The sequence below is a fragment of the Hypomesus transpacificus genome, unplaced genomic scaffold (genome assembly GCF_021917145.1).
Source record: "Hypomesus transpacificus isolate Combined female unplaced genomic scaffold, fHypTra1 scaffold_280, whole genome shotgun sequence".
In the NCBI taxonomy this organism is placed as follows: Eukaryota; Metazoa; Chordata; class Actinopteri; order Osmeriformes; family Osmeridae; genus Hypomesus; species Hypomesus transpacificus.
In genome coordinates, this window is record NW_025813807.1 from 20,492 (window position 1) to 45,045 (window position 24,554).

The following is a 24,554-nucleotide window of genomic DNA, read 5'->3' on the forward strand; positions in this document are numbered from 1 at the left end:
ACTGCCTTCACGCGTGGCTCTTGTTAAACATCTGTGCGATTGTTTTGCATTAGGCTACATTGGTCAACTAGACTCCCTTCTGGTGACAATTAGCCAAACAATATTGTGTCCCTGCATCTGGAATAACTAGGCCTACTAAATGTTTTAACCAAAGACTAAAAGTGGCGTGAAATGACAAGCATTCTAACAAACTGATTCTTTGTCAATTTAGCCTACGTTAAATAATGAACTACATTTTATAATCTGTTGAGTTACTAACGCCGTTTAGTGGCAAATGTGATTTAAAACAACTGTGTCCCAAATGTAAAGATGCTATTTAATTAAGGGGAAATGATAATCTATGTTAACATGTAATTTGTTTTCGTGGTAATTTACAGACGGTCCCTTGCGCCTGCACCTACGATAGACCATTGACGTTCAGAGCGCTCAGAGCAGAAGTGAGGAGGACAGGCTACAGGCTTCAGAGAACGCGACCGCTTTTACCTAGGCTACTGCTTCTGCGGAACTTGGTTCTTAGCCTAAATCAGCGGTCTCTTCAAGCCTGCGTATGTTGACTGAACGTGACCGGTTTGAGTTCGTTTTTGTAACTCCTCTAAACTGGTTATCAAAGCAACTTTGACTCGATTCAATACAGGATTCCCTCGCGAATCTCCAATTACTAGCCATTAAAAGGGTGGTCAGTGAGAAACTATTGTTGCAGTCTCTCACTTTTATTTAGTTAAAGCTACTTTTGGAGTTTATTTCAAGCGTATGACGCATTGCGCATCATTGCCCCGGGGTTCGAGGGCTAGGCGCTTCAACATGGACTGAAGCAGCCTGTTCTGGATACTTTGAAAGGGAACAAGACATCAAGAATAAGAGAGAGAGAGTTGTTATTCTCTAAATTTCAGTAGGCTACAACATCAACATGGAAGAAGAAGACGGGCACCAGGAGAACGGTATCCACGCCACCAAAGATTCGGACCGACAGTTTAGACTGAGGCTCTGTGTTTTAAACGAAATCTTAAACACTGAGAGGGATTACGTTCGGACTTTGCTTTTCCTTCAATCGGTAAGGTCTCACCCGGTCATTGCTTTATTTGTCGGTTTGGTAGCAGTGTTGTGTTATTGTAGGCTTCTTGACAATCTGTTGAATTTATCTCCTCCTTGGCTTCCATCTGCTGAAGTGACGGTCACTCGCTGCAGTTACCAATATTAATTTAATCTCACGTCTGTCAGATTTGTTTTGGTGGAAATCAGCTGAGTGGCTTCCTTTGGTCAGATATCATTGCCTGTGTAGCGCGAGTCCACAGAAAAGGGAATTATCGTTCAGCTGTTTTAAAGGGACCCAGCAACACTGCTAAATCACTCACACACTTATCATCGCTTTTCCATTTTTTTATATTGTTTATTTTCCTGGGTTCCTGCAAGTTGAAACCAAAATTTCTAAATCAATTTTCTAATCACAAACATTGTCACTCGCTTGAAATGCAATGTGTATTCGCCTGCTCCACCCCCTTTTTCGGAGTTGTAAAAATAAATAAATAAATATATATATATATACAACCTTATCTATTCATTCTTATTCTCACATATCTCTAAAGAGAATTTTTTCAACACCTTATGATTAAGGTGCGTTTTGGCCATTGAGAGCGTGTCATTTATGTCACGGTGCCTGACCACCTGCAGACAGTAATTTAATTTGTCACCATCCTTGTCATATTTCTTTGTTAACTGTCTCATTGTCTGTCGCCCCCTGTTATCCGTAACTGTTAGTTCTGTGCAGGTGGCTCTCATCATATTTCAGTCACAGCACGAAAAAATGATATAACTACTGTCTGAAAGGATTTAAGTCCTTGAACGAACTGTATCCAACGGATTGAATTTTTTTTGACGGGCATCCGGTGCCGTTTTTAACTCAGTAGTTACATTTGTCACCTTCACTTTCCATCAACACAGTTATAAAATTCAACAAAACAAAGTCATTTCTGGCCTAAAATCTAATTAGTCTGTATAAATCAAAATAGTCTGTACTTTATTGTCTGTAAAAAAGAAAACAAAAAAAAAAGTGGTTTGACAAGCTTGAAACCAGTAGTTGCATATTGGGTCTGCAGACCTGCCTTAAACCTCCCTTGGGCTTTACTAAAGCAGAGGGCTTTAAAGTCATGACCTCTACGTAACTCCAGCGGGTATTGAATTGTCAAAGAAAATACACAGAGATACAGGAGGAGTCTGGGTCTCAGAAGCAGCTCTAAACCCTCATAACTCTGGTTCCTCTCTCTTTCTTTCTCTCTCTCTCTCTCTCTCTCTCTCTCTCTCTCTCTCTCTCTCTCTCTCTCTCTCTCTCTCTCTCTGTCTCTCTCTCTCTCTCTCTCTCTCTCTCTCTCTCTCTCTCTCTCTCTCTCTCTCTCTCTCACATGACATCACACAGTATCTCTTAATTTAACCCATGCTTCTGAAGAGGGAGCGTGTGGGGGGGGAGGGACACACACACGTCCCAACAGCAGTGCACCACTGTGTCTGCTCAGCTCTTGCGTGTTGTTCTTCTGTAGTTCTAGTTAGTGGATACTCTTCTCTCTGGGGACCCAGGCAAAGCTGAAGGATCAGCAGTGTTGGAGCTGGCGGATGCTGGATATAGAGAGGCATGGCCTTCACTGTTGATGTGGGTAATGGCTGTTCGTGTCCAGCGTCAATGGCATAGCCGTGTCAGTCTTAATTTGATAACGATAACCGTTTTGCACGGAATGGATTTGCTTGATAGCAGGTATGTGTGTGTTCTCTCTCTCATGTCTTCTTAAGCAAGCCTACTGGGCTGTGTGGGCGCCTGCCAGCCAAAGCCCGTTGATCTGGAGGTGGGATGCCATGGCATCAATGGCTCAGTGGCATTAAAATCGTTAAAAGTCACACACACATTCATAAAATTGAGTTTTAACTCCAATCCGGGATAATCCCCCCCACCCCTGCCCACCCCCCCCCCCCCAGCAGTGCTAAGCCCCCTCCTCTTTGGAAGCAGGGTCTTTTGTCATTCAACGGTTCATTTGGTGTTGATAAGGCGGTCAGATGTCTGAGCGGTTAGGGAGTTGAGCTATTGATCAGAAGGTTGCCGGTTCGATTCCCGGCCGTGTACACAACGTTGTGTCCTTGGGCAAGGCACTTCACCCTACTTGCCTCGGGGAAAATGTCCCTGTACTTACTGTAAATCGCTCTGGATAAGAGCGGCTGCTAAATGACTAAATGTAAATAAGGGATGTCTGGGGGGGCTAATGAGAAAGGCCACCAGATGGTTTCAGTAAAGATGGACCGGGGGGGCTAGTGCTGTCGTTATCTCCCTGACAGAAGACACCAGAGCCAATCACAGGGAACACCAGGTGGGAGGCACCAGGGGGGTCGGCTGGCATAGATCCCAATAACCTTTCCTGATCCAGAGGTGCCGACGTATGTTTGTTGTTGTCCTTCATTCACACCTGGAGATGAGACGGCCATGTGAAGGTGGTGGGGTGGGGGGGTCTAAATCAACCAAAGCTCTGGTCGTCAGTGACCTCTTAACAACCACCGTCACCCCCCACAACCCCAGCACTGCCACACAGACTTCCTGTTTGCACCTTCCGTTGTGTCATCACCTCAGCATTTTTCTGTTACCACACTCCACACGCCAATGATCACGATGACACACAAAGATGTGTTTATCCAGCCTGCACATCTCTGCCCCCCCCCCCCCCACACACACACACACCACCACTCACTCATCTCTTGGCAATTACCAGTGCCAACAAGCTTATCCAATCGGCTGGGGAGGGCAGGTTGGGGAGGTAAGGGGGGTTAGAGTGAAGCAGGGATAACTGGATTTGTTTCGCTTGGCACTGTCATTCTTAGTCTCTGAAATAATCCATTCCCCGAGTTGTGGAAGTGCGAGTCGCCCGCATATAGGTTGGTTAATTTGCCTTCTTCCATAGTGAAGTGATAGCTGCTACTTGTGAGTATTTGTTTCAAGGACTCTACTTTTCATTCCTGTGGATTATTACTCTGCACATTGAATGGGGTTTCCCCCCGAGGGATCGTTTGATTTACTGATGCACAAGACAGGACTTCCCCCAGCATGATATTCTGAAATCCAAGGCTATGTCATGAACATGGTTACTTCACATCCTATTATGTGGATGAGAGGGATTTCCACAAACCATAGGAAATGGGAAATAACAACCGCTTTGAAAACTGCAGACGTTTTTGAAACGGGGTTGACCATGTGGACAGTGGTCCTACACCACGCAAAACTGAAGTCATACAATGGAGTCATAAACCTTCCCCCTCAGCCCAGACCTACACAACCCTGAGATCATTTCCATTATTCAAATGTTACAAAGTGCATGATGAAAATTAGTTTACAACCTGTGTGTGTGTGTTGAAGTGGTCGGGGCATGACTTCAGACAAGATGGGTTAATAGGAAACATCTGGAAATCCTGACCCCCGTAAACCTACACCATGCACACACACACTCACACACACAGTGGGATTATCTATAGGCACACACACACACCTACCTCTCATGAGTTTGCCTGCGTATATGCATGTGAACCCATGAGTAAAAGTTAAACACAAAAACAAGGTGAAGTTTTAAATTCGTACCACAGTCTTCTCTGCTTCTCTAGCTGGTGCTGAGTCCTAAAACCCAGCTGTAGTTTCCACTGACCGGGCTCACTGAACAAACAGGATGACACACACACACACTTACACAAACACACCGTTCGGTGCCCAGGAAGCCACGCAGGAAGTGAATCCTTCACTTCCTGTCAGAGCCTCTTGCTTGCTCTCCTTCTCCCCTCGTCCCTTCCGTGTCTACTCGCTGGGAAACACCAGCATCAGGTTTCTCTGGCCTGGTGTAAAAATAGTCTCGGTTTATAACTCCCCTCCTGTCTGCTACGCTGGTGGCTTCAACTCACTGTAACCCCAGTCCTAGTGCCCCCCCCCCCCCAAACACACACACACACTATATGCACCCAAACGAGCCCCACACCGAGGGGGAGATTGGCCCCGTGGTGTCTTTATAGAGGGCTGGGTTCGTTACTGTGGTGGACTGCTGAGGCCTTGTTATGAAGCTTCTAATTGTTACTGGGTCTTTAAATGCACTGCTGCTTCATAAGACTTAAAAAGCATGACATGGCAGGTCCTCGCACACCTCGTAAATTCCTGATTAGCAAACAGAAGACAATGAGACCCTTTCAACCAAATCTTACGCGTGTCAGTTTGTATAGTAAAAGGCTATCTCTTGACACAGTTTGTTGCTTTCATTCTCAAAACATTTTTTTCATTTCATCCAATTGTTTTAATTACACCGGTCCAGATACACATTTAGGAGGGTTTAGAGTGTTCTTCTGGAAACAATGGGTATGTCTGTAGTGATAAAGGACCCTTTAAACCCCAAACCCCCTGTGAACACTCATTCATAAGTCCTCCATCCAGCTTTCTTTGTTGTTCTCCGCTGCTGTCAGAAACCTAGCCTGTGCTCCAGCCTAGCTTCATGCTTTCTCCCTGCTTCCAAAGCATAACTCGGTATGAGGTATACCGAGGAGGTATGTGTTTGATGTCCTCCAAGAGAAGTCTAATGTTTTAAGTAGCCACCATGCCTGCGCCCCTACATCACCCCCCACTACAGTAGCTTGGTTATCGCCGCGGTTACAGTGCCAAGCTTAGCTATTATGGAACAGGGTTGAAGACAATAGAGGGAAATGTCAGTTCCAACTTAATCTCTTTTTTTTTCTTCTTCTTCTTCTCCGCCCTCCCCAGTCATGTGCATTTCTAAGCTATTTCTCCAGGGCGTAAGATTGCAGTAGGAATTTTTTGAATCTAGTTAACATGTCTAAACCTTCAGCAGCACGGGCATATATAATGTCAAAACGCGAACTCCTCCTGTGTGTGTGTTCGAACGCTTCAGTTTCCTGTGCGTGCGCTGACAGGAGTAAATTAGCATAGGAGGGAAGCACTACTGAAGCGTTACGTGGTTAGCATTGAATGGCCTTCTGGAGTGAGGTTTAGAAGCTTACAGAGACAGTCGTTACCAAACTCTCATTTGATTACCTGAGCCTGCCAGTCCTTTAGTCTCTGTGGTTCTCACCTTGTGGCGTTAATTTGCACACTGTGAAATCTTTCACCAAAGACGTTGTCTATTTAGGAGAATTTCCTGAAGGTTTCTATGATGGGATGTTCTTCCAAGAGCAGATAATGTGATTCTGATCCATGAGTTTTAGTGAATACAGTTTCAATTCTCTGAAATCAGCAGCCATTCTTCCTCTTTCTTCTCACAAGCTCTTCTTCCCTCCTTCATGTAGGCGATAGTGGCAGTGAGCTTCACGTCCGTTCTAGCTCAGCGAAGAATGTGGACAAAAGAGACTGTCCAGATGTGTTAGTTGGGATTTTAGAAAGACATTTTTATGACCCAAGTAAATACCAAAAGATGACACAATGACAATAGATGTGAATGGCTATGTGAAGTGTTTTCAATAGACTGATATATGATACAATTAGTGACTTGGCTCCCCTTGTAAATGGCTGCAACGCGAGACCACTGCTGTCCCCTCAAAGACTGTGACCCGGACTGAACCAGGACAAGTACTTTCCCAGAGCCGGACAATGAGCTAGTAATTGAACAGCAGGCTTTTTATTCTCTTCCAGAATGAATAGGTAGGATGGAAGGTTGTAAAAGTTAAGAATTTCATCCCAGTGGGCTTGCAACTTGCGGACAGAAGATGAGATCCCGGAAGGTTTTCGTTAGAGATCGGCAAACAAAGGCAGATGTGTGGGATCCTGGAGGTTAAAGGTCATTCATACTTGTTGAGAAACATTGACCGCAAACTACCCCGACAAGCCTCCAGTTCGACACCTTCTACAGTTGTGAGAAGGTTTGATGAATGTTGGATAGTGGTTCTGCAGTCTTAAGCCCGCGGTAAGACTAATGGTCAGAGGGTCTGTTGTGACAGAAGTGATGGATTGAGCATGTGTCTGTGTTTGCAGCGGTTTAGACGCAGGCGGATCACTTAAGAACACTGTGAAGACCAATAGAACGTGTGAGGGATCCAGAATTCATCCACAAAGGTTCCAAACACGTAAAAAGCCTTTTGAAGTGGAGGTCGTGCCCTCTTGGTTTCTGATGATATTCTGCACCAGCGATGACACACAATACAGTACTTGAGTCTGTCACTTCGAGGAGAGTCATCTGAAATGAGGTCTAACTACAGGTCTAGCTTGCGAAAATGCTTTTCCAGTGAAGTGTGATGAAGCTGAATCGTAGATGTCTGTTGGACATGAGTGTGTGTGTGCATCTGCCCTGGCCATGCTCTCATGTTTGATTCAGCACCAGTGGGTGTTCCCTTTGATCTGGGCTGGCTTGTCTAATGACTGCAACAGCGTGGCAGGGAGCTAATTCAGTTCCTCACATCCATCTTCTCAGCGGGCCTCAATGACACTGCTGATGTCTGCCTGAGAGGAGGCCAAGAGAGCCTCTCTCTGGCGAGAAATGACACACACACACACTCATACGTGCATGTAAACGTGTACACACACACACACTTATGCACACGCACACACACACACCCACAATGGCTGATCGCCCTAACAACAGTGACACAGTCTTGCGTAAGCGGTGATGCCCAGATAACCCGCATGGGTTCACCCACGCTCAGACCAGCGCCCATCCTAGGAGCTCCGACGGCTCACCAGCCTCTCCCGTGATCCCTGTCAGCATGCGCCCTCGTCCAGCCCTCCAGATGGCCTCTCCAGCCTGTCCAGAGATGCTATCTCCAGAGCGCCACATGTCGCCTCAACATGACGCCACGCGGGGCCACGCCCTCCACCTCGAGCAGGCCTCGCCGAGGAACACCAAGCGCACGTTTGTGAGAGCAGGAGAGAAGTCTTCAGAGGGCTGTAATTGTTGTTTGCGCAGGCTGGCTGTGGACGTGTGTGTGTGTGTGTGTGTGTGTGTGTTTCGTGTCGACGTACGTGTCGTCCAGGTGTGTGCCGAGTGAGGTGAGGATCCATAATTACGTGGCAGCCAGGGACTGCAGGCGTCTTGAAAGAGCAAAGAGGTCATAAAAGGATATTTATAACCGATTCATGATGCGTTTAGCCACTGTAAAGGCGGGAGCTCCTACCCAAATGAGACGGTGAAAAGACCCTTCCTCTCCAATCTGACATGCCTCATTCCCACGTCTGCCTATAAAAACAGGCCTGCTTCTGAGGATAGGCTGTGCTCCGTCATTACTGGGAACAGGAGGAAGTTGAAATGTTCAGCCTTCTCACTCACCATGTGGTACAGACTTGGCCCTAACATTTGATAGATTACAGCAGGACTGTCCCAATAGAAGACGGTGGGTTTGGATCTTGTTGATGTGTTGATGGTTGTTCTGTGCTGCGTTGGCCCCTTGAAGCACTAGTCCAGACACTCCAAGATAATGTCAGTGAATAACTGAACAAAATAAATACACGGTCTGATCTGGTATGTCAGCCGAGCTTTCATGATGTAGGATTTTGACTATATTAATGTCAGGTTGTTTAGCAGGACCATGCTGGCGGACAGGCTAGCAGGGGGAAGCTGTCATTTCTTTGACAGGAAGTCCAGTCCAGCTTCCTGTCTGTCTTTCCATTTGTCTGAAGAAGAACCAAGCCCCCCCCCCCCCTCCTCCCTCCCCCTGTTTCCTCCCGTGCTAACTCTTCTAAGAGTCAGAAAACTTTAAAGCCCCACTAAGCGGAAGTGAGAGAACTTTAGAAAAAATGGACGACACTCAAAGAGTACTTTGTGTTGGTGATGAGCACAGCCAAAAAGGGTTGCTATTGGAAGAGAGAGGGGAGACGGGGGAGGGTTGAGGGGGGGAGATTTTTGAGGGAAATGGAGGGGAGGAGGGAGTGAATTACGTTTTCAGAGAGAAAGGAGAGTGCTGGGGTCCCCTTCATTGTGGCAAGACTGGGGTCCTTTCTCTCCCTCCACTGCAACCCGGCCACAAAGACGGGATTTCTTCATTTATTTATTAAATTTCATGCCACGTCGACCCCAAAATGCCCTTGGCCCCTTTTCCAGAACTGTCCTATCCTCCTCTGCGGATAGGAAGAGAAAAAAAACTCCCTGCAAAACAAGAAAGGACCTTCAGTGGACACTGTTTTTAGCTTGTTGTCGTTGGGTTTTTTTTTTCCAGAGAGTTGGGAGGAGGGAGGGAAGGAGGGGGGGGGGATTGAGAACTTAGTTAGTTGATGCTTCCTGAATCTGCAATTTACTCGAGGCGGGGGTGAGTTCGGTCCTGGTGTGGGAACTTAGGTGGATTGAAAAGGAGGCGCGCTGGGTTCCGTGGCAAACCTGACAAGTGTAGTCTATAGTGGGGCTACTGGTCCATAGTGAGGCTACTGATCCATAGTGGGGTTACTGGTCCATAGTGGGGCTACTGGTCCATAGTGGGGTAACTGGTCTATAGTGGGGCTACTGGTCCATAGTGGGGTTACTGGTCTATAGTGGGGTTACTGGTCTATAGTGGGGTAACTGGTCCATAGTGGGGCTACTGGTCTATAGTGGGGTTACTGGTCTATAGTGGGGTTACTGGTCTATAGTGGGGTAACTGGTCCATAGTGGGGCTACTGGTCTATAGTGGGGCTACTGGTCTATAGTGGGGTAACTGGTCCATAGTGGGGCTACTGGTCCATAGTGGGGTTACTGGTCCATAGTGGGGCTACTGATCCATAGTGGGGCCACTGGTCCATAGTGGGGCTACTGGTCTATAGTGGGGTTACTGGTCCATAGTGGGGCTACTGGTCCATAGTGGGGCTACTGATCCATAGTGGGGCCACTGGTCCATAGTGGGGCTACTGGTCTATGGTGGGGTTACTGGTCCATAGTGGGGTTACTGGTCCATAGTGGGGCTACTGATCCATAGTGGGGCCACTGGTCCATAGTGGGGCTACTGGTCTATAGTGGGGTTACTGGTCCATAGTGGGGCCACTGGTCCATAGTGGGGCCACTGGTCCATAGTGGGGCTACTGATCCATAGTGGGGCCACTGGTCCATAGTGGGGCTACTGGTCCATAGTGGGGTTACTGGTCCATAGTGGGGCTACTGGTCCATAGTGGGGTTACTGGTCCATAGTGGGGCTACTGATCCATAGTGGGGCCACTGGTCCATAGTGGGGTTACTGGTCCATAGTGGGGCTACTGGTCCATAGTGGGGTAACTGGTCCATAGTGGGGCTACTGGTCCATAGTGGGGTTACTGGTCCATAGTGGGGTTACTGGTCCATAGTGGGGCTACTGGTCCATAGTGGGGTTACTGGTCCATAGTGGGGTTACTGGTCCATAGTGGGGCTACTGATCCATAGTGGGGCTACTGGTCCATAGTGGGGTTACTGGTCCATAGTGGGGTAACTGGTCTATAGTGGGGCTACTGGTCCATAGTGGGGCTACTGGTCCATAGTGGGGCTACTGGTCCATAGTGGGGTTACTGGTCCATAGTGGGGCTACTGGTCCATAGTGGGGTAACTGGTCCATAGTGGGGCTACTGGTCCATAGTGGGGTTACTGGTCCATAGTGGGGTTACTGGTCCATAGTGGGGCTACTGGTCCATAGTGGGGCTACTGGTCCATAGTGGGGCTACTGGTCCATAGTGGGGCCACTGGTCCATAGTGGGGCTACTGGTCCACAAGCATCCCCTGAGGGAGGCTCTGATGCCTGGACCTGATGAATGCTGATGCTGCAGAGAGCAAACAGGAAAACACTTCAGCTTTGTACCAGTCTATACTCTTTCTTACTCTCACACACATACACACACACACTCCCCTGCCTGGTTATATAAGACCTACAGGACTACCGTGGGAGACTTTCTTCCCAATTGAAATTGGGGCTCGCTGGATGGGAAGAGTAACAAAGTAGAAACCTTGGTATACTTGTGCCTGTGGGTAAGGTATAGGAGTTTGTACTGGTGAAAGTTGTATATATTTGTCTACTGACCTAAAAAACAACATACTAGGATACCAGTTTTAGCAACAAGGATGCAGAACAGCCATTTTTAAATGCCTTGCAGTTTGTGGCCATTGTTGTGTATTTCCACATGCATTTTCCCTTATGTGGATGTTTCTCCTGTGTGTTAAACACATGCAGCTTGTCTTTTGTCCGGCTGAAGGAAGGACGTACTTCAATTGGTCAGGGCCACATCTCAGAATGTTTCCCTCTACGGTCAACAATATACATTACAAATGGAGAAACGACATGAATGAACGGATATAACAGCTTGCGTTGGCACTTGATTCCCAGAAAAAAAAAAGTTGAAGAGGCCTAAAACACTTCCAGTTCTCCTTCCCCCCCTCCCCCCAACGCTTTAGACGGGGGGGGGGGGGGGGGATTCAAGACTGATGAGGGGGAGGGGTAGCAAACTTAAAAAATAAAGGTGTCAACCACAGTTGAGCCTTTCTAGGTTGCTTTGCCTGTCAATGATGATTCCAAAATACATGTTCTTCATATTCAGATTTTAATATGAATTGTGAAAAATAATATAAATGTATATTTCAAATGTGCTATACCGGGTCATTTTTAGCTTACAATAGACAATGAGGGGTTTCTTCTGCATGGGGTGAAATGATTGCCCCTCAAATGACCTTTGACCTGTCATCAGTGCTTGTTACACCCTAATTACTGGACCACTTGGTTGAAGTTGCAGGAAGAAAAGCCAGATATCCGCATACTTGCTTAATAAAACATGACAAACATTCTTGTTTCATTTCACCCTTGGTTTGTTTGGATAATATCTAAAGTCAGAAAACCAAAGCTTGATTTGATTCAATTTGTTTCGCTATTGATTTACCTGAATTTGGCTCAAGCTGAACACAAGCTCTCTCCTGACTGCTTCAGTCTACCCTGTCACTCAAGACAGTGTTTACCTGGGTGGCTGCAGAGAAGCCGTGCGGTGTGACATTTAGCTTAGCATTAATTGCTGCTGCAGAAGTCTACCTGCTAACCGTTTTACATCGCTCCCTCTCTTCAATTCCTCCTTTGCCCCCGATACTATCTTTTCCACCTGATTAGTAACAGCCAAGCAGGCCTTTCTTTCTCGACGTCTCCTTTTAATGGATATCCCGTCTCTCCTCCTTCCCTGTTTCACTCCTCCTCCCTCTCCTCCTTCCTCTCCTCCTCCCTTCTCTCCTCCCTCCTCCTCCCTCCTCTCCTCTCCTCTCCTCTCCTCACCTCTCCTCTCCTCTCCTCTCCTCACCCCTCCTCCCTCCTCTCCTCTCCTCACCCCTCCTCCCTCCTCTCCTCTCCTCACCCCTCCTCCCTTCTCTCCTCCCTCCTCCTTCCTCCTCTCCTCTCCTCTCCTCACCCCTCCTCCCTCCTCTCCTCCTCCTCCCTCCTCTCCTCTCCTCACCCCTCCTCCCTCCTCTCCTCACCCCTCCTCTCTCCTCTCCTCACCCCTCCTCACCGCTCCTCTCCTTACCCCTCCTCCCTCCTCTCCTCACCCCTCCTCCCTCCTTTCCTCTCCTCACCCCTCCTCCCTCCTTTCCTCACCCCTCCTCCCTCCTCACCCATCCTCTCCTCCTTCCTCTCAGCTCCAGAACCACTGGCAGTCAGCAGTCACGTGAGGCTGTGTGCAGAGAAAAGGCTTTGAAATGTATTTAAATGCTCACACTTCCTTCTTTTCACCCCCCCCCCCTGCCCCCCCCCCCCACTGCTGCTTTAGACTTTCTATTCTCCCCTTTTTCTCCATCCCTGTCCTCTCTGCAGACTTACAGAAATACAGCCACCTTGGTAACACAGTGGTGTAGCTCTGTCTTAATGATTCGTATGAATTGATTAGCACATTTTTACGCAATTATTGATCGATCTCCCAATTGTATTCGTCACAAACCTGAGTGTCTTGCATGCAGATTATGCAAGCGGACGAGTGAAGGGTGTGTTAACAGCTTGTTCAGAGAATTACACACTTATCGTCCTTTCACGGTTCTAGGCTCGGCAGTAGATATGCTCAATCAGAGTGGTATGATTAAACATCTTCAGATTTGACCAGAGTCCTCACTATCCCAATAACGCTGTGATGAATCTTTCTAAGTGAGTCTGTCTGACCCTGGCGGAGTGTAAACCAAGTGATGTGACTCCATTAAAGGGATTCAAACGGCAGTCTGCTTCTGTCGACCTCGAGGTGGCATCTGATTCAAACCCCCCCTCTCCTCCCCACCAGCGTCCGCTGTCGCAACTGACCGGGTCCTACTCCAGAGTTGTGACATGGTGAAATTCTTGACTTCTCCAGTTTGACTGACTTGTGAAAAACTTGTTGACATACCGAAAAAGTGGATTTTTATTGACTTTTTTACACGATTTCATGTAACACAGTAAAGCTACCTGTATTACTGAGACACAACCTGTGAAAATCCACTGTAAGATCTAAGAGAATGCAGCTTCCAAGCCACACCTGATGTAATCACACTCAAACAGGGGGTGATAAAGCTCTATGCAAATTTGCTCGTTTCAGACCTAACGTTATTAAGATCAAGCTAAGAGCTTTTAACACAATCACATCCATCTCTGAAGGTTCTCTCTCCCGGCCAGACAGACATCGTCACGGTGATCTGGAAGGCTTCACCTCAGACTCTGGACAGACACGGAGGCAGCAGGTCCACTGCTCCATCTCCAGTTGAGCGAGCACCGGGCATATGGCCCGTCTGTGGTCTCGCACCTCTCTGTCTGGGCCGTCCTCGCTTCGCTGGGCTCGCCACAGACGCCACCCCGGCCGCGGGTCACACCGGACCACACCCTGGTTTCTGGCGTACCGGGTCGCCAGATTGTGGCAAAGAGTGCCTGCCTGTTTGTCTGTCTGCCTGTCTGCGTGCCTGTCTGTCTGCATGTCTGTTTGTCTGTCTGCGTGTTGGTCTGTGTCATGGTGAAGTGGTATTGGCTTCATTGCACACACAAGCCAGATTGGTCATAATCTTCTGTGAAATAAGAGCTGATATGGTCCATTACCATTATTTATAATAAACACTTTTCCTTCATCATGGCATGTGTGGGGAATGAGCAACAAGGCTGTCACTGTAAGCAAGATGTGTTGCTCAGTAAAACTACACTGCTGTTTTACTGAGTTATTCTAAAAACAAGAAAGCCATCATGGGCTATTCTGCAGCTTGCTTTTCTATTTACAAACCAGGTTCTATTCATGCTTGGCCTAGTTTAAAAACATTCGACGTTGCACGCTTCCTCTGTACAAAGACTTCTTGTCAAGACACTTTTGCGCTGGTGTTTCAATGGAGAGCAAACTTTACACCACCATGCAAACATTGTTTATTAAAGAAGATTGCAGTTCAGAAAAACAGTGTTTGTGGCTTTTGTTCAACCTGACTGCACTGTTTTCACTTCCTGTTTGCATGCTATAAGCACACCAACAAAGAGTAGATTGCTCTGCAACAGCTTGGAAGCAGACGGTCTATGTATGCAGCAGAAAATGCTCCGCCGATTGTTACCTTTCAAAGCACTTGCAGACCATTCAATAAGGACTGTGATTGCTTTAGTGATGTTATCTAAAAAGGGGGAATTCAGCCTTCAATGCCACTCCCCTCTGCATGGAAGCTTGTTTGGCTTTTGACAGCTTGGGTGTAAACTAATTGGCTTGTAGTGGTGTTTGTTGATTGGGGGGGCGGAGGTGTCATGTTTGTAAAATAAATGCTAATGATAACTTAACCGCAAAATAGCTAACAGGCTTATGTGAGAAAGCTCAACCCAGGGGGTTTGAAAGGTTGGTCTTTCTCAAAGATGACTCACCAGTTGTCCTGGATGTGTCTGTGTCATAAATTAGCTTGTAGAGAGAGGCACCTAACTGTTTATAAAGGGCAGCAAAGTGTTCTCTGAAACCTCATACACTGTCAAGGAATCACATGCTCGAAACACCAATCTCGACATTCTCGCCTATCTACCGTATATGATCTTTGCGTAAAGATCATCGATATTAGCCTTCATATCTTATTGTTAATAATGAATCCAAAATCCTCCATGAATTTCCTCATCATGGTGTTCTTACTTCTCCTACCTTATTTTTACTCGCAAGGAAATTACCGTTCCGAGTTTAATATACGGCGACATTTTCCTAATACCTGCTTATTGCGGCTGGGATTTAATAGTTTCCTGTTACACCGACCTTAAAGTCAGACGGCGTAATGAGATAAAGCGGGTGGGCTCTTATGGGGAATGTGTGCGTGTGTGTGTGCGTGTGTGTGCGTGTGTGTTTGTGTGAGAGAGAGGGAGAGTGAGAACAACGGGGTGGTGGGGGAGGGAGGGGGGATTCAGACCAGAGCAATAAAAGCACATCTCCAAGGCAACCCTCTGTGGCCCCCAGCAGAGAGGGTGGGTGGGTGGGCTCAACAATTAGAACCATGACAAGGAGAAGGGGGGGGGGGGGGAGGGGAGGAGCTTTGATACATGGATAAATGGGTGATGTGATTTTGTTTATGTTTTATATGCTGAGGATGTCGTTTGTGTCCTATTGTTTTTTTTTAGCAAAAGTATGTTGAGCGCTTGCGTCCGTTGTTTTGCGTTTGTGCGCGTGTGGTCTTCAGACAGGAAGTGTTTTGGCAGTTAGCCAATGTATGCTCTCAGTAACACTTAAATCTCTAAAGATCTGGTTTTTGTGTAGTCATATCCCATGCTGCACACCAAGGGTCATCCACAGGCACAAGTAGCCAGGTCTGCTGTCACACAGAAGCTCACACTAGCACAGTTACTGTCAAAATCACAACAGTTTAGTTTCTCCATCAGGGATCGATGGTTGCTGCAGACATGTTGGCTAATCACGGAACACGGTCGATTCTGTACCAGCTGTGTCATGGTCCGCCGGTACATTTATATTTAGTCATTTTAGCAGACGCACTTATCCAGAGCGACTTACAGTAAGTACAGGGACATTCTCCCCGAGGCAAGTAGGGTGAAGTGCCTCGCCCAAAGACACAACGTCATTTGTCACGGTCTGAAATCGAACCGGCAACCTTCGGACTACTAGCCCAATACCCTAACCACTCAGCCACCTGACTCCCTCCGGTACCGTTTGGTGTCATGACATGATATCAGGGGAGCATTACATGGTGGTCTGTCAAACCCTGGTCTCAATTGTGAGTACAAAACGAGCAGTTGCCCCCTAACAGGCCGCAGCGCCTCTGGGCACAGGACCCCAGAGTGGACCCCGGAGTGGAATATTGTTGCCTTCTCCTCCTGGAAGCTGCCAGCCAGCTGTGTCCCAGCACCATACGGCAGGAGATGAATCATGGTTGTGATTCTCAGGGATTCACAATGTGTGTCTGTGTCCCCGGTCAGATTCCCATCTGACTTCTCCATTATTACCACGTTACAGAGTGAGGGCTAAATTGAGTTTTCGTGCTATTTTTAGATCATCTGAGAGTAAAATGAATGACTCGTATGCAATCGGATAGGATTTTCGAGAATGCACAGTCCATAGGCCTTTATTATCTATCTTTCTACACTATTATTTGCTGGGGTAACTGCATTTGTACTTTTATTATTATGTTGTTGTTTTTTTTAAAGCAAATGTTATGCAATAGTGTATTCTTTTAACAGACACTTTTGCCAAAGCAACTTACAGCATAGAGCAGAGCATTCATCCAGCCTGTTATGGTGCTCTCCGTCAATGACGACGACAACAACAACTGATGATGATCGTCGTCAGGTAACCAAGGTTACTACGACAAGCGTTTCCGCCTTACCCATTCACATTTGGTTTATACACCACGGGCGAGGGCAGCGATGTCGTGTGACGGGGTATTGACGTCAGAGGGCCAGAGAAAGGTCACTGGAGACATGGATATGAAAACAAACAGGCTGTGAATCCTCTGCAAGCTGCCTGCTGAGGCCAGCCCTGGTAGACGGGGCTCTCTGGTTGTCAGGCCTGCTCCGGACACGTCGACGTCACGTCTGCATGTCTTCTCAGAGACCGGTGTATCAGATGACAGCTACTCAATATTCAGCCCGCGTGTGTCTGTGTGGACGTACGTGCTGTCCTTTTCCCCACAAATAGTTTTCCCTGCCTGCTGACCGGGTGAGGGCTATCTGATTGCCTTCCTCGTCCCGGCTCTTCTGAAGCTGGTGGCTTGTCTTGATTGGAGATGGACAAAGCTTCCTTCTTTTCAAAATAAACGTGGCCGTTTTGCGATGGAACACTGGGGCTAGCCAACACAGTCAGGGTGTTAAAGCGCTGTGTTGGGGCGTGACATGGACTGAAAGAACCTCTTTGTTGCTCTCTCTCTCTCTCTCTCTCTCTCTCTCTCTCTCTCTCTCTCTCTCTCTCTCTCTCTCTTTTCTATCCCTCTCTCTTTCTCTCTTACACCAACCAGCCCCTTCGAACACATCTGTGTGGCACATTTCATCTGCGGAGCGAGGCTCCGAGCACAACAGTCACACTGGGTCACATGGACACTGCGATGGTGGACTCCTTCATTTCCATCCATCCATCCATCTGTCAACCCACCCATTAATCATCATTCTCCTCCATTCCTAACCCTCGTTCCTGCTTTCTCGACCCATCTATCCCTCCTCCAACCCTCCCCGCCCTCAACCTTGCTGGTCCACCCCAGCAGAGAGAGAGAGGAAGCCCTTCTTCCCCCTTCTGCACCCCCTGGTGCTCCTCATCACAGCTGCCAAGGGCCAGTCTTCTACACGAGTGGCTCCTTCACCATGGACATGGTACAAGTCGCCATATGGGAGATTTAATTAGTGCACGCCTCAAGCACCGTCACCAGCCCTCGAACCAGCCAAAAGCTGCTACTACTTCCCCACTAATAAGCGTACACTTTAATTAGCCGAGTCCCAGCACGCTGACTGTTGTGTGCTATTTTTATATGACAAGTGTAAACGCTGGCTGTAAAAGTCAGACAGAGAGATCCCAAAGTGTTATGTCTCAATGGACAAGCACTGACTGACTGACGTGGAACTCTCCGGAGTGTTGTCTATGTTTAGAACTGATGTGTGATTGCAAGAGGTAGTCTTTCATTAAAGGGAGGAGGATGAGGTGTGTGGCTTTATCTCCTGGTGTGTGGTCTGTGTGTGTGTGTATTTTGTGTGGTGTGTGTGTGGGGTTTATCACTTTGTGTGTGATGTGTGTGTGTGTGTGTCACTGTATGTGTGTGGCTTCATCTCTTTGTGTGTGTGTGATGTGTGGCTTCCTCCATCCCTGTGGTTTGGAGGCTGTGGAGCTCCCTGACTGCCAGGCCCGAGGCAGCAGGGCGTGAGGAGTCGGCGTGGCCTGCTGCCAGGGTCTCTTCCATGCCCACCTCCATGCTCTCTCTCTCCTTACTTCTCAGGGTATAGCGAAGATCTCAGAATCGTGTAGCATCACGCTCACCTTTTTTGAATGGTTTCCTGTGTGTACAATCTCCGATTGGAGAGACAAACAGAGGCAGACGCAGACAAAGAGAGGATGTAGCCAGACAGAAACAGGCTGGAGGAGACACTGCTGAAGGGTTTGGGGACAGCTTCCTTCTCTCCCCCCTCTCTCTCTCTCTCTCTCTCTCTCTCTCTCTCTCTCTCTCTCTCTCTCTCTCTCTCTCTCTCTCTCTCTCTCTCTCTCTCTCTCTCTCTCTCTCTCTCTCTCTCTCTGTCTCTCTCTCTGTCTCTCTCTCTCGCTGGCCTTTGTTCCCCAGTCAGGATGGGGAACGTCGCAGACGCGAAGAGACAGACAAAAAGAGACCGACAGACTCCGAGGAGAAGATAAAACATGAAAGAGAGATGGAGAGACAAGGGGATTGCGCTCCTCCGTCTCCCCCGCCTTATCGCTCTCCAGTCAGGGTTTGAGTGGCAGGTCAGCTGTCTCAGGAGAGGGGCTGTGGTTCACAAACACAACGTTGCAAAGGTAGCGTGCTACAGATTCACCTGACATGGTTTTATTACTATCTCCCTGAGGAAACGGAGTGTGAAGCTGCGGCACAATAAGATTGGTATTTATAGAGGCGTCTGGCATATGAATATGCATGGATCTGGGACAAAGAGTATACGTTCACACTGTCATTACAGTGAAACTTTTTTAAATGTTATGAGGTTGCCTTTCAAGGCATAGTTCAGATAACATACGGTTAAGAGTATTAGCTGTTAATGTGTGTGTGTGTTTACAGGTGTGTGGTCAGAACACACAGCAATGAAAATGTGTAATGTGGACACAGGCTAACTAAGCTCCGTCTGTCTTCCAGGCCTTTTTACAAAGAATCAGGCAGACAGCAGATGAACAGCAGTGTCTGGCCCCAGAACATGTCAAGGTACGTCCCTACGATTACTACGGTTCTATCTTTCCCACGACGTCACTGCTCATGTGCGTAAACCTGGTTAGATGTGCTCAAATCTTCAGCCGATAACTAGTCATGACGATATGATTGAATACGATACGATATTATATATGTCATGATACAGTATTCATGATATGTTTTCCATTTCTTGGGGTGTTTCTATTCCTGGAGGGAAACCCCATATTGAGTGGGAGTTTTGTATGTTTTCGATGCTCCAGATCTTGTTCTCCAACATCGAGGCCATCCTTGACGTACACAAAGAGGTCCTGTCAGCCGTGGAGGGAAGCCTGCAGCCCGAGCCCCAGCCTCAGCACGCCCTAGGACACGTGTTCCTGCAGTTTGTGAGTTACACACACACACACCTCTCCCCTCCATCCCCCTTAACAAGCCTGCATCCTGTCCGCTAGAAAGACCCCCTCTATCCCTCTTTCCCCACAAATCCGTGCAAGGCTCTGTCACTGGCATCCCCCTCGGCACTTTGCTTTCCCTCTCGTCGTCGCCCCCCCCCCCCCTTCCATCCATCGCCTTCCTCTCTCCCCCCGTCTCTCCAGAGCTTCCTCCCTCCCTCCCCCCTCCCCACTCCCCCCTGATTGAACTCATTTGGCCCTTGGGGACAACAAAGACAAGCCTGTGCCCGGGTGGAAGAGATGGTGTGTCACTCATCAATGGAACAATGGTCCCACTAGTTGAGCTCTCTCTTTCTCCCTCTCTCTCTCTATCGCTCTCTCTCTCTCTCTTCATTTCTCTGTCTTTCTTGCTCTCTCTCTCTCTCTCCCTCCCTCTGTCGCTTCGAATCATCAGCTGACAGAATTATGTAAAAGGAAAAAAAGAAAAGAAAATAACTAGTTCAAACTGTTAGCTCTTATAGTCTAACCCACAGTAGTTGACAGCTGTCTGTCCTGAAATCACACACAAGCACTTTCTATGAGGAGATGGATTCATGTTGCTGGTGAACCAGCCTGTCAGGCAGCTGACATAATGAGAGCCTACGCAGGTACCACACACAGTCTGCTGCAGACCGAGAGGTCAGACAACTCGATTGATTTAAGTACATCAACATGCTTTTTCCATTTCTCTGAGGGCTGGAGAGGTTAGCCATTGCTGTTGTGATGGGGCGGTTGGAGTGCATCTCTAAATAGCTTGTGTTCACTCTTCTCTCTTACCAACCGTCTCTGGAGGAGGGGATCCCTCTCTGAATTGCTCCTCCCAAGGTTTCTTCCATTTTTTCTCCCGGTGGGAGTTTTTCTGGGAGTTTTTCCTTGTCTTCCTTGAGGGTTTAGGTTGGTTGAGGGGCAGTTCTATGGGCGCATGTGAAGCCCTCTGTGACATGCTTGCGTGTAAAAAGGGCTATACAAATAAATTTGATTTGATTTGATTTGATCTAAATCTTATGTTACAGTGCCTCATTCTGTCTGGCACTGTGCATGTGTGTGTGTGTGTGTGTGGGAATAGAATGTCCCTGTGTTCCTGTGCCTTCACATGTTTATGTATGTTTGCGTGTGTGTGTGTGTTACTCCTGTTGTTAAGAGGGCGGGACCTACACAACCACTGGCTTTGTTATCTCCAGATCCATTACACTCTTCTCTCTAGTGAGTGACCCCTCTCTCCTTCAACACTGACACCTCTAGCCCAATCTACTGCCCTCGTCTGGTGCTCTCCGCCCCCGACCCTTGACCCTACGACAGGGGACACCCCGACTGAGATTTGATTAACTTCCCTGCATTGTTCAGCAGAGGAGTCCCTGTCAATGACTCTCGAGTAGGAAAGAGGTCATCTGGGGTCAGATGGCTGAGCGGTTAAGGAGTCAGGCTATTAACCAGAAGGTTACCGGTTCGATTCCCGGCTGTGAAAAATTATGTTGTGTCCTTGGGCAAGGCACTTCACCCTACTTGCCTCGGGGGAGAATGTCCCTGTACTTACTGTAAGTCGCTCTGGATAAGAGCGTCTGCTAAATTAATAAATGTAATCTGCTCCCAGCGTTTCCTCCATCTTTCCATCTTTCTTCCAGACATCAGTGCAAGTCCAGTGCCTGCATTCCATTTCGAGATACGTTCCGTCTTGTGTACTATTTTCCCCACACAAACACTCCCCTCCTAAAAGGGGTTGAGATTTGTGTTCCCAAGCCGCGGACAAACGGAGGGCCATGAACAGCCACATGACGTGTCCTCAGACCTCTCGTTGCCTGATAAAGCTCATATTCATCACAAGCGGGAAGGGGAGGGGGAGGGGGAGGGGGAGAGGAAGTGTTCCGATTGGAACGCAGCTTAATGCAGCCAGAACCTCAAATATCCCCGAGTGTTGACCTAAGGCGTGGAGGCCGAGTGGCTCCGAATGGGATCAGGGAACACTCGGTCCATTTGAACCTAGCTGGCGTGCAGGGGAGAATTAAAAGGCACAAAACATTTTTTTTTAATGTTTTGGCATCACAGACATCAATATTTACCCTGTTTCTAGACTAACACACTACACCACACACACACACAAACCACACAAAGACACAGCCATGACCATGGATCCTGCAGTAGCCAACAGTCATCTCATTATGCACTTGACAAATACTCTTTTTTTTCATCGACTCACTCATTCGCCTGTGTTTGATATTGCTCTCTGAGTCCCCACCCTCCCAAAGATTCCAATGGTTGAATCGGATTTTTTTCTAAAAGTTCTTCTCAAAGAAACAAATATCTTTAAGCAATTTAGAGCACAAGGAGAGTCGTTGAGACCAGGCTAGCTCTGCAGGTGACCCCACAGGTCACACTGAGGTCATGGAAGATCTGACTGCTCAAGTTGAAGGCGGTAAATGTGTGATACTTTCTGACTGAATGAAGTCATTATCTGATTAATTAGCTTACAATGTTTTCTTAATCAACTGCACACGCATACACACACAAACACACATACACACAGGCAAACAGAACAATTCTTGAACTTGTCGATGTCCTCCACAGCATTGACTGTTTGTGTGCGAGTCAATTGAACAGGATTTGTGCACCATATGCCGACCCAGCTGTTCATCTTATTCACGCACTGGACTCTGTTCCCCTGCCAGGCTCAGCTCCTAATGTGTGTGTGGGTGTGTGTGTGTGTGTAGGGGGGGTGTTTATGTGTGGGTGTGTGTGTGTGGTCGAGAGAGTGGGGCTTGACAATGTGTCCACAGCCGCAAAATAGGGTAACACACTTTCAGCTCCCTCGTCATGGGAACCTGGAGACGCAGATCGTAATGTTGCTGAAAGGCTACCAACTGTAGATTTGTTGGCTCCCTGCCGCGTTGCCATGAGAATATTACACACTCATCTTCATTCTCTCACACACACACACACACATTGGAGACACTTTTGTTCTGTTGGTGAGAGTCTGGTCGTTTTAGAAAGCAGATGGGAAGCAGGCGAGCTAATTTAGGAGGTCTAGACTCAGTTCTGTGTTAGGGCTGTTGGAAACCTCTGAGCACTGGCATATTTCTTTGGTACCAGGTTACAGACAAACCTCCATAAGAGCTTCCTCACAGTGTTGGACCAGCTCATGCCACGGTGCCCAGAATAGTCCCAAGGACAGCAGTTGTAGCCAGCCAGTAGCATTGGGTGTCTTTTTATTGATTAGCCCTGTGGACCATGCTAGCTGGACCACATCATCTATTGATTAGCCCTGTGGACCATGCTAACTGGACCACACCAGCTAGCCTTCCAACCAGCCTTCCAGCTAGCCTTCCAACCAGCCTTCCAGCCACCCTTCAAACCAGCCTTCCAACCAGCCTTCCAGCCAGCCTTTCAACCAGCCTTCCAGCCAGCCTTCCAACCAGCCTTCCAGCCAGCCTTCCAACCAGCCTTCCAGCCAGCCTTCCAACCAGCCTTCCAGCCAGCCTTCCAGCCAGCCTTCCAACCAGCCTTCCAGCCAGCCTTCCAGCCAGCCTTCCAGCCAGCCTTCCGGCCAGCCTTCCAGCCAGGCTAGGTTTTCTCCCAAGGTTGCAGAGATATCCGTACTCGGATCAGGTTGGATTTCACTTCCTGCTTGCTTCAAGTAACAAGCAAACGTTTCAATTACCCAACGAACGAAGGGCCAAGTGGTGTTGGTTTCACATCCCAGTGAGTGCTCGGTAGCCCCCGTGCCACGGACTTGTCTAGGGCTTGGGGCATGCGCAAGCCAGGTAGACTCTGTGCTGGGCGCAGTGTTTTTCACAGGGCATGAATAATGCATTTGAACCTTTTATTTATCTCTACATATCAAATTACAAGTGAGGATGAAAAAGCTGTGTGTGATGCATAGCTGTGGTGGGTGTCGAGTTCAAACAGGAGCGGTCTGATAACACTACAGCGTACAACTGTAGCACTGAGTATAACTGGACATTACTACCAGCACACTACAGCATTTAGCCAAACAAGGACATCCTTCAGGAGGAAAATCTGTTTTGTAAACACACCATATCAGGGATGCCGACAAGTCCAGTGTGACATTAAAAGTGTGTGTGTGTTATGGCTGTGTTTGACCTCTCTCTCTCAATCTTCCCTTCATCTCTCTCTCTCTCTTTCCCATCTCTCTCTCTCTTTCCCCCCATCTCTCTTTTCTCTCTCTCTCTCTCTCTCTCTCTCTCTCTCTCTCTCTCTCTCTCTCTCTCTCTCTCTCTCTCTCTCTCCCCCATCTCTCTTTCTCTCTCTCTCTCCCCCCATCTCTCTCTCTCTCTCTCTTCCCATCTCTCTCTCTCTCTCTCTCTCTCTTTCTCTCTCTCCCCCATCTCTCTCTCTCTCTCTCTCTCTCTCTGTGTGTCTCAGAGGGGTCGTTTCTCCGTGTATGGAGAGTACTGCAGTAACCATGAGAAAGCCCTCCGCCTGCTGATGGAGCTCAACAAGATCCCACACATCAGGACCTTCCTACTGGTGAGAACACAACCACCAACCTCTCCTCCTCCTCCTTTACTCCTCCACAACCCCCCCCCCCCCTTTATTTCTCCTTTTCTCCACACGTCTCATCACCACCTGATCCCTCTCTTCCTTTCCCATCACTGTTGCCCTCCCTCCCTCCTTTTCCGCCGTTGTCGTTCGTCCATCTGACGGCAACGGTAACTAGGTCGCACGCTCGCTCGGTCGCACACGGACGCACACGCGGTCACTCTCAAGGTCGCTTTCTCACCAGCTGTTTCCATGTTTTGACACCCCGGCTCACCCCTCAACAATGGACACACAGGAACTGTCTTTGAGCACGCTCTCAAACATGATGTCAGACTCTGAGAGAGAGACAGAGAGAGAGACAGAGAGAGCGAGAGAGAGCGAGAACGAGCGAGAGAGCGAGAGAGCGAGAGAG

The 24,554-nt window shown here is 48.1% G+C and overlaps 1 protein-coding gene across 1 annotated transcript in view; it reads left to right on the top strand.

The window, feature by feature from the left end:
• The first annotated feature begins 292 nt into the window (after positions 1–292).
• Positions 293–24,554, top strand: part of LOC124463450 (phosphatidylinositol 3,4,5-trisphosphate-dependent Rac exchanger 1 protein-like) — a 34,562-nt gene continuing 10,300 nt past the window's right edge. The window contains exons 1-4 of the mRNA XM_047015167.1: positions 293–1,051; positions 19,170–19,235; positions 19,481–19,603; positions 24,026–24,130. Coding sequence (XP_046871123.1) covers positions 908–1,051; positions 19,170–19,235; positions 19,481–19,603; positions 24,026–24,130 — 438 coding nt within the window. The 5' untranslated portion in view covers positions 293–907. The remainder of the gene's footprint in view (positions 1,052–19,169; positions 19,236–19,480; positions 19,604–24,025; positions 24,131–24,554) is intronic.